The 10,033-nt window shown below is 46.7% G+C and overlaps 1 protein-coding gene across 1 annotated transcript in view; it reads right to left on the bottom strand.

Moving 5' to 3' along the window:
• Positions 1-931: 931 nt before the first annotated feature.
• FGD1 (FYVE, RhoGEF and PH domain containing 1) overlaps positions 932-10,033 on the bottom strand; it is a 71,656-nt gene continuing 62,554 nt past the window's right edge. The window contains exons 14-18 of the mRNA XM_032210114.1: positions 9,496-9,585; positions 7,854-7,979; positions 5,559-5,717; positions 3,815-3,958; positions 932-2,527 (exon numbers count right to left, since the gene is read on the bottom strand). Of these exons, the coding sequence (XP_032066005.1) occupies positions 2,276-2,527; positions 3,815-3,958; positions 5,559-5,717; positions 7,854-7,979; positions 9,496-9,585 (771 nt within the window). The 3' untranslated portion in view covers positions 932-2,275. The remainder of the gene's footprint in view (positions 2,528-3,814; positions 3,959-5,558; positions 5,718-7,853; positions 7,980-9,495; positions 9,586-10,033) is intronic.

Raw genomic sequence — 10,033 nt, 5'->3', positions numbered from 1 at the left:
GTTCACAGAGTCAGCATATTGATCCCAACAATCTGGGTCCTCGTTTTACCAAACTTGGAAGAATGGAAGGTTGAGTCAACCTTGAGCCGGTCAGGATTGAACTGCTGGCAGTCGGCAGTTAAAGAGTTCTGCAATACTGCATTCTAACCATTGTGCTACCACGGCTATGAGCAACTCTGTGAGCTATGAATTTGGCTATTGAAGCTTTTGCTTATATACTGTAGGTAGTTCTCAACAGTTCATTTAGTGCAGTGTTTCTCAACCTTGGCGACTTTAAGTCCTGTGGACTTCAACTCCCAGAATCCCCCAGCCAGCTGCTGGCTGGGGGATTCTGGGAGTTGAAGTCCACAGGACGTAAAGTCGCCAAGGTTGAGAAACACTGATTTAGTGTCATTTGAAGTTACAATGGCATCGAAAAAGTAAAATATGAGTTTTTCACACTTGACCACCATTGCAGCATCCCCAGGGTCATGTGATTAAAATTCAGACACTTGGCAATCGACTCATATTTATGACAGTTGCAATGTCCTGGGATTATGTGATCACCTTTTGTGGCCTTCTGAGTCAATGGAGAAGCCAGGTTCCCTTAATCGTGTTTCTACACAACTACAATGATTCACTTAACAACTGTGACAAGAAAGATCATAAAATGGGGCAAAAGTCACTTAAACTGTCTCACTTAGCAATCTGGCTCAATTGTGGTCATAAGGCGAGGACTACGGTATGTGTTAATGGAGTAATTAATACTGCACTAGCACCGTATTCTAATGTTTGTGGGTCTTAAGCCAAGACTTTGGCAGTCTGTTCAGCATTTCACCAACCCTTAAATGAATTCCAAGGCAAAATATATTCTCAATTCTTCCCTCATTCTCTCCCATGGGCCACCTGAGTGGAAGTTGCTGATACATTTGAGAACTTTCTGCATCTTTGCTTTGACCCAAGAAATCTAATCTCCCCAGCCCCATTATTGAGAGTTCACAAGCCACTGGGGGCGCAGACCCGTTCTTAAATAAGTTGGGGTGAAATGCCGACATTGAAATGAATGAGATTTGAAGTCTCTGGTCTCTTCTAAACTCTTAGTTGTATTCCCACTTAATGTATGTAGTCTCTAGCATCTCTACAGTTCACTGTAGTAACTTTCTCCCTTAGCATGTCTATGCTCCGTGATCCTCAGAAAGATGACATTTTATAGATGCTTTTTTTAGATCAGCAGTAGGTGAGATATGACCCTCCAGAGGTTGCAGAACTCTAAACTTCCATCAATTCTTGCCAATATGGCCAAGTGATGAAAAATGACAGGAGATCCGGTCCAACAATACACAAAAGTGCCCACCTGATGATCCATTAATAGTAGCTAATTATAGCTCTCTTTTGCCATTCAATTTGATTGAAAAAAAGGGCCAAATTAGAACAGTGGGCATTATTCAAATGGTTTCCGGAGGATTTTATAGCTTTTGAGTTCAGTGGAACTGAAATCAGTCTTAGGATTCCACAACGTTGTAACGGAGAATTAATAAGGGGATGCAGCCAACGCGTGAGTTCTTGTGATGAGGAAGAACTTCTCCCCGAGAGAAGCTGTACAAAAGTTAAAGGCCATCCTTTTTTTTTCTTCTCTCAATCTAACCCAACCCAGATTTACTCCCCATTTGGCACAAAAATCAAGACTGATAGAATGGCTTCAAGTTATAATGGAAAAAATTGCCTACCTATCGAATCAGCAACAGACTGAAACACCCTACATAATCTCAAGAGATGGGGAATTAGAGGAATAAGTTATCAAACAAAGAGGCAAACAGATAGGTGAGAAAGGACGCTCCCCCATTGTTGTCTTCCCAAATCACTGGAGTTCAGTAAGTGCTAAATAAGCAGTGGGGGAATTGGAAGAACAGATCTTGGTCCAAGAGGTAAAAGAAATGGGGGAAGCACATTCTTAAAGAGATGACTTTCTCAAATCAGTTTTTCCATGCATAGAAGAGAACATGAAAGGAACTTAAGTTGGAGGGGTGTGTGGGTTACTGCATGATATGGTGTGGGAAGAACTGGCCCGGAGCAGATCTCAGTGCATGTGCTTTATCCCTATGGCTGGGGTATGGCAGAGAACATCATGGCTGAGGACAGGTCAGATGGCTATGGCAGATGCTGACAAAAAAAAGAACTGAGAAAGTGCTAAGAGAGGAAGAAGGAGAAATAGTTTCAAGTATACTGGTCAGAGAATAGTGAGCAAGGTCCCCATGTGGGCAGAGTCCATTTTTCCCCAGTTCCTCAGGCCCATGCCTTAGGTTCTCTCTGCTTCTGTATCCTCATCGGCCTCCAAAATTGAAGGTGGCATCTTCGCTTCCTCTCCACGGCCCGCCCTGCTCAGCACTTCCATCCATCGCTGCCGCAGCTCCTCAGTCTCAGGGCTGAAATACCAACACAGATGGCTCTGGCTGATCCGGAAGGCATGGCGCCGGTCCACCCGTTCGCTGGGCTCAGGAAGGTTGACTTCGAACCCAATCAGGGGCATCGAGCGCAGGGCTTTTACATCCTGCAGGATGACAAAAGCAGGAGGCACCATGAGTGCTTATAAACAGCCCTAAAGTGACTTGGTGATCTGAGTTCAATTGCCCTTCTGATTTAGACTTCTCTTGGACCTGGGTACTTGAGAGACCGCCTGCTGCCAATTACTTCCACTAGACCAATCGGATCCCACAGATTAGGCCTCCTCCGAATTCCATCCGCCGGCCAGTGTCGACTGGCGACTACCCGGAGGAGAGCCTTCTCTGTGGCTGCTCCGACCCTCTGGAACGAACTCCCCGTGGAGATTCGTACCCTCACCACCCTCCAGGCCTTCCGCATAGCCCTTAAAACCTGGCTGTTCCGACAGGCCTGGGGCTAAAGATTCGTCGCCCCCTTTCGAATGGTATGATTGTTGCGCTTTTTAACTATGTATTGTTTTGTGTTGTTGTTAAACTATCTGTATCCCCCTTTCCCTTCTTTGAGTTGTGAGCCGCCCTGAGTCCCCTTAGGGAAAAGGGCGGCATACAAATGAAATAAAACTCTAAACTCTCTTTCCCCCCAAAGCAATAGCAGTTAGACTTATATACCGCTTCATAGGGCTTTCAGCCCTCTCTAAGCGGTTTACAGAGTCAGCATATCCCCCCCCCCCCCGTCTGGGTCCTCATTTCACCCACCTTGGAAGGATGGAAGGCTGAGTCAACCTTGAGCCGGTGAGATTTGAACCGCCGAACTGCAGATAGCAGTCAGCTGAAGTGGCCTGCAGTACTGCACTCTAACCACTGCGCCACCTCGGCTCTTATTGGGATTCAAAACTATCTGAGCATTCATATCAGATGAGCCCACTGGTTTTTGATAGCTGATTGCTACCTTTGGGGAGAAGGTGACATGAGACACCCTTGAGGTCAGGAGGAGTGGCCGGAATGGGGTCCTCCAGCCCTTTTTTTTGAAGCCTCGGAGCCCCATTATCATTCAACTGCCTTTCAGTCCCATAATTCCAAGAGGCAGCACTCAAATAATCCATTAGCACAATAGGTGCGCTGGGCCTTTTTCGGTGCCTACCATGCATCCCCAACTGAACCCACAATCTGTGTCATTGCTGTGCACTTAGTGGCTATTAAAAAGAGGAAAAGTGCAACCTTTGAGCGTTGCCCACCTGCACCTTTAAAATGTGTGAGTAGGATTCTTACTCTAAACCCTAGAATGGGGTTGGCATTCTTACCCAAAAGGAGAAGGTGTGTTGATGTCTTCCAGGTTAGGTTAAAGTAAGGAACCAAAAGTAGATGGCAGCGGGGCAGAGAGGCGCCCCCATCCATACCTGTGGAGCTCCGTAGATGTATAACACCAGAGGTTCGTTTTCAGGGATGACAAACCAGCCTTTGTGCCAAGCCTTCCCTCCTTTCTCCATGTAGTGCAAGAAACTGCAGATCACACTATTCTCTGCCACCACGGAGGCCTGTTTCTGCAAGAAGACCGGAAAAGTAAGTATTACCCACCAAGATCTCTGCTTGATGTGCTACACCACAAATGCATGAAATCTAGCAATTGCAGCAGGGGTGGGGAACTATGACTTGTGGACTTCAACTCACAGACTTCTGGGAGTTGCAGTCCACAGGTCATAAAGGGATCATACCGTAGTTCCCCACCCCTGAATTAGAGTACAGATGAGGAATCTGATTTTTCTTCCTCATCTGCTACTGCTGTTGAATTACAGCTCCTGGCTGAGGTGATCGCAACCAGGAAGACCACCTTGAGGATCAGGAATTGAAGGGACACCTCCCTCCGGGGCTCAAAAGGTGCCTCCGTCAGCGACTGGAGCACCGTGGGAAGGTCCCAGGTCGGGAATCGGTGAACAACAGGAGGCCTGAGATTCGCTACCCCCTTGAAAAATTGCCTTAAAACCGGGTGCTGGGACAAAGGTCGGGAGGTCACCCCCCAGGACAGTGGACCTGCCTCTGTGGGGCAACCCCTTCTCTAAGCCCTCCTGGAGGAAGTCCAGGACCTGGGGCATGGAAGCCGAGGATGGGTCTATCCCCGCCTTTCGGCACCAGGTCGCAAAAGCCACCCAGGACGCATTGTAGATGCACGTGGTAGAGCTCCTCCTGGAGGCCTCAATGGTCCTAATGACCTTGGCGGAGAAATGGGTCCCCCTTAGCTGCTCCTGCTCGTGCCAAACGGTCAGATGGAGCCATTCCGGATCTGGGTGCTCCAGAGTCTCCTGGCACAGAGCCCCCTCCCATTGCGGAATCCTCCAATGGGGGGATGTCGACATGTCCACCAGGGGCGACCTGGCCAATGGGGAGCCACCAGAACTACCTCTGCTCTCTCTACTGCTAGCTTCCTCAGAACACCGGGAATGAGGGGAAGGGGAGGGAAGGCATAGAGGAGGCCGGCCAGCCATCTGCAGTGAAGGGCATCTGTGTCCACTGCTCCTTGGGTTGGAAACCTTGATATGAATCTGGGCAGCTGGCTGGATCTCCTTGGAGCACGCAGCTAGGAAAAAACCACACACACCCCCGCAACTGCCCGGCTGCTCGGACGCTTGCGCTAGCACAGCAGCACCGCTTGAGAGCTAGCGACCGGTGAAGCACGAGTGAGGAGAGGTGATCGATAGAATAGCTGAGTTTCTAAAAGGTAGGTCTTCGAAGTGAAGGGAGAGTCAGGAAAGTACTCCTTCTGAGCCGAAGACTGAGGTTAATCTGGGGAAAGTCAGGAGGTGGAGTGGAGGTGTGGCCTCAAGATTTACCTCAGTCTCCGGGCAAAACGGCTGTGTTAATACCCAGTTGTGACTCCTCCCACGCCCCACTTCGGAGACTGCTTTGTACATATGTTCTCTTCCATCCATACACAAGCTTTCATTAAAACTCAGTTACAAAACTGACTATTTTTGTTGTGCAAGCCTAAAAAGAGAGCGGATGTTTGCTGTAGAGTAAGAACCCTGTTTGAAGTAAAATTTGTGGCATGAGGCCTAGAAGGAAGTCTCATCTTAATAAAAACAGGAAGATAAGCAATCATAGCAAAAATACAGTAAAGGAAGCCTTAGGCAGAAGTACTGCTCTTACCTCCAGAATGGATTTTCGGCGTTGGGGTGTGTTGGGGTGGGGCCCAGGGCTGGCCGGGGAGCCATGAAGCATGGAATAACAGTCAGTGCAGACACGGTTCGGCCGGTTGTTGTCATACACCAAGCGGGCCCGGAACTCGGAGCATTTTCCACAAACAACCTGCAGGAGATAACTTGCCATCAGAAGGTGGTAGGCACCCAAGATCATCTAGAGGAAGTTTTAGGGCTCTTCCACACTGGACCCTTCAACTGCTCTTCTCTCCCATACTCAGGCAGGCTGGCAAGAAAGAACTTCAGCCTGTTCTCCAACCTTGGAACAATGCCGATCTCTCCAGACAATGGTTAAGACGGCTACTTGAAGCGGATGCCTGAATTTCCAGCTGCTGCTTCTCTTGTCACCATGCACCGGGACAGGAGTTGGATCAGTCTCCCAGATGGGTTGCCCTCTACAGATTTCAATGAGAGATTTGCCATAGTCTCCCAGTCTAAAACAACTTGGGTCTTGTGGCAAAGGTGTTACTGAGACCATCTGCTCCCTGCCCTGATTATCAGGGCAATCAGCTAATCCCCATTTCTCCTTTCCTGTCTGACACCATTTGTAGGACAAAGTGAAAACATTCTGTTGTGGCCCGGCTGCCACCAGACTCCGACAGCGAGGGCCCTATGAGTCGGCCCTGGAGGATGTGGAGGACCCTGGACAGGGTTCCGACTCCGAGCAGAGCGCAGAGAGACTGGTTGGCCACCAGGTGGCGCCTGAGCCTTGGATCAGTGGGGAGGAGACAAGAGAGAGTAATCCAGAAACGACATGTGAGTTGTTCCGGGATGCACGCTGTCGAAGGGATACTCGGCGTCAAGAACAACTACGTAATTACAGGAGATAATTATGCTCAGCTGATGGTCATTAAGCTCCTCTCCCAGACTATAAAAGAGACTCCATGTGCCACGTCCTTCTTGCAGAAGTCAACGTTTGACTAAAGAGAAACAAACTTGGCAGACTGGATTGCTTCCAGAGTTTGTTTGCATTGCTGCCAAGGTTTGTCGGACTTGCTGCCAAAGTCCTTATCTGTTTGTTTATTTGGCTTTCAGCCACCGAGATTCTGGTCTTGTTATTAAAGGACATTCCATTTAAGCTTGTCTCGGCTTTTGTTACTGGACGGAGGAGGGATCAGAACACATTCTCACTGTCTTCCTTCTGTCGGATAAGAAAACTCACATCGTGTATAGTGTTGCCATATTCTAAATGACAATGAAGATCAACTAAGGGCAAATATATTACACTTTTTTATTGACAGGATATTGTTTTAATCTGTGGTTAATCTTTTAGAATTTAAATTTATTGTTTTTTTTTATCTGTACTGATTACTCAACATTTTCTATTTAATTTCCTTGCAATGAATAGTCCTTGGAGATCTCTGCTTGTGCTTTTATACATCTATGCTGAATATTTGGTGCTTCTGAACATGTTCAAAATAGAACCATAGCCCTTTCCAAAGACCACTGGATAGTGTCTAATCCCATGGGCAGCGATGTACCAAGGGTTCACTCCACATAGAAAAGAATTGTGTCCACTCTTGTTCTGGTTACACCGATTGAAACAGATGAGACACACGTTCAACAGTGCATCAGATCAATAGCTTGGAATGTCTACAGTACTTGTTTAGGTGTTTGTTAGGTTGTTTTATTGTATTTTGCTGTTGTTGTTGTGTGTATCCTAGAAGTCTGCAAGGATTGTGGCGAATGAATGAATGAATGAATGAATGAATGAATGAATGAATGAATGTTGGAGGATCTTCTCTGAGAAGAAAATAAAACATGTGGAACTTCCTGCTCCCCCTTTTTCCTGCTTACTTGGTTTAAGTAGGTGAACACATGTTGAAGTGGTTAGTGAGGACCTGGAGGCTTCAGAGAATGAGGTAAAGAGTGAGGCAACGCTTCATGTTATCACAAAATTGGATAAGTTTTTAAACAGCTCAGAAACTCCAAATTTACTAGGTTGCCCAGAATAATAATCCTGTATAATAAACTTGAGCTATGTGATAGTGGCTGGATCTAGGCCTCCTGCACTATGGCTGAAGTGCACGCCCCCTGATGCTCACATCCCAGAGCAGACAAATCAGACAGAAAGGCTTCATGGTCAGCACTAAAATCGCAAGCATCGTGGGAGGCCAAACCGAAGTAGCTCTTACTAACACAACTTAATTGCAAAGCTGATAGCTGTGCCTTGCCTCTCTCCACAAAGGAAACTGGGAAGAGGGGATTAGGGTGTGGGGAGGGATATGAAGGGAAAAACACTCACATGGCCACAGGCCCGGCAATGGTGTCTCCGTTTGGTGAGAGCGTTGAAGGGCTCTTTGCATTGCATACACAAAGTCACCTCTTTTTCTCGGATTGGCGTGGGTGCCCTTCGGCCCAATTCACAACCCTGAAATACAGGGCAGGGGAAGAGGAGGGAGGGAGGAATTAAAACCTATTCATATTAAGAAAGTGTATGTATATTTCAGTGCTCAGACGAACTAATACTATATTTAAAGTTACAATGGGGAAGGAGCAGCGGTGGGTTCCTACCGGTTTAGACCGGTTCGGCTGAACTGGTAGTGGTTTGGTGGCCTGGGTCGCTAAAACCGGCCAGCCACGCCCCCGAACCATTTCTCCCGTAGACACTGCCATCTTGTTTTTGGCTTCTGCGCATAAGCATTTTTATAGTACTGCACATGCGCGCGAAGCACGACCACCAGCAAACCGGCAGTAGCGGCTGTCGGAACCCACCCCTGGGATGGAGATGTAACACTGGCAAATATTTGTGGCTCAGAGACTAATCCAAATTCTCAGGAAACCTCATTTAAAACAACACAAACTTGCAGTGTCTTAACAACAGCACAAATATTTACTGAAAGAATTTATAGAAACAATACCTGGTAAAATTGCATACGCTAGAGCAGCGTTTCTCAGGTTCTATGCCCAGTACTTCCCAGGCACTGACTGGAGAATTCTGGGAGTTGAAGTCCACTCATCTTAAAAATTGCTGAGATTGAGGAACCCCACTCTAGATTGTTTTACAACCTTGGGAAGTTCCAGTGTTTAGACTTCAACTTCCAGAATCCCACAGCCAGCCTGGCCATTGAAGAAAACCGAGTTGAAGTTCACAAACCTGAAAATTGCCAAGGTTGGAAAACGCCCCCGTAAGAATAACCAAGTCAAATGAGAGATATAAACGAGACTGGAAAAAATGGATTGACTATATACAAAATAAATATGGGACCAAGAAATTCCAGTTAGCCTATGCTTAAGATCAGAAATGATTTAAATTGTTTAAAGTTGGTTCAGCAAGAAGAAGCTAAGGTCAATGTAGAATGTTATTAATTTTTTTATTTCTTTTTTTTTCTCAATAGATTTTAGACTGTGTTTGTTAGAAATCCATACCGTGTGCAGGTTCTGGGAAGTCGGGGGGGGGGGAAGGTGGAGGGGGGTTGGGGGAGAGGGTGGAGGGAGGGAAGGGTATATATTAGGCTAGACAAGAATTTGGTGGTAAACTAGAATTATTTTGATATACAAGAAATTGTACTTCGATGTCTTACTGATTGAGGAATGATGAAATGTTTGCCTTAAGAGAAATAAAACTTTTGAAATAAAAAAAAAAGAATAACCAAGAAAAGTTAGAGCTACTTACGCAAAATTAAGAGAAATCTTGCTGATCAGCAGAAAGAGACACAATACCATTTTTATTTTCACATAATTCTAATGAGCTGCTGCAGATATTATTTTTTTTGGTCTTTTCATTAATTTCATTAATACTGGCTACAGCCAATCCAGCCAGACATCTCTCAGCTGACATACACATTGCGTCGGTAAGTTTTTGCTTGTCTCACCAAAAACGAAGGCGCATGCCCATTCTCTCTCTCACTCTAGCTCTCCCTGACACACACAAAACTGTGACTCACTGGTGAATTAGGCGGCGTTTCATCTTCGCTGGCAATCTGCTTGAACATTTCCAACGTCTGCTCATGTTTCTGAATTGTAGCCTGTATCGCCTATGGATTTAATGATATGTCTTTGATTACAAAATGGACGCAGGGAGAAAGCGCAGACCCGCGAAAAGAAACAACGCCAGCCCTTTTCGGTGAAGCAAGGGTAAAACCGGGTTTAATGAGTTCCTATGTACACAGTGCTCTACCCAGAGTCTGCCTGGCACATCATGGTTTATGGTGAAAGCAACAATATTTCTCTTGTCTCTAATTTTGTCTTCTTGTTGTGAAAAAGGGAACAGACATTGGTGCAGGTCAGTGGTGGGTTGCAGGAGTTACACCCAGGTACGGGTGTATCGGAGCCTGCCTGGAGCACTGGGTACCGTTCTGGTACGGTGCTACAGAGGGCCCACCTGCCCGCCCGAGCTCCTTACCTGTCTTTTAAGTCTTCTGCGCTTCTGCACATGCACACGGCACATACAGTGCCTGCGTGACGCTCCACCGAGCAGCTGGA

The sequence above is a fragment of the Thamnophis elegans genome, chromosome 2 (assembly GCF_009769535.1).
Source record: "Thamnophis elegans isolate rThaEle1 chromosome 2, rThaEle1.pri, whole genome shotgun sequence".
NCBI lineage: Eukaryota > Metazoa > Chordata > Lepidosauria > Squamata > Colubridae > Thamnophis > Thamnophis elegans.
The sequence above is the reverse complement of the archived record's forward strand: the minus strand, read 5'-3'. Positions and strand labels throughout refer to the sequence as shown.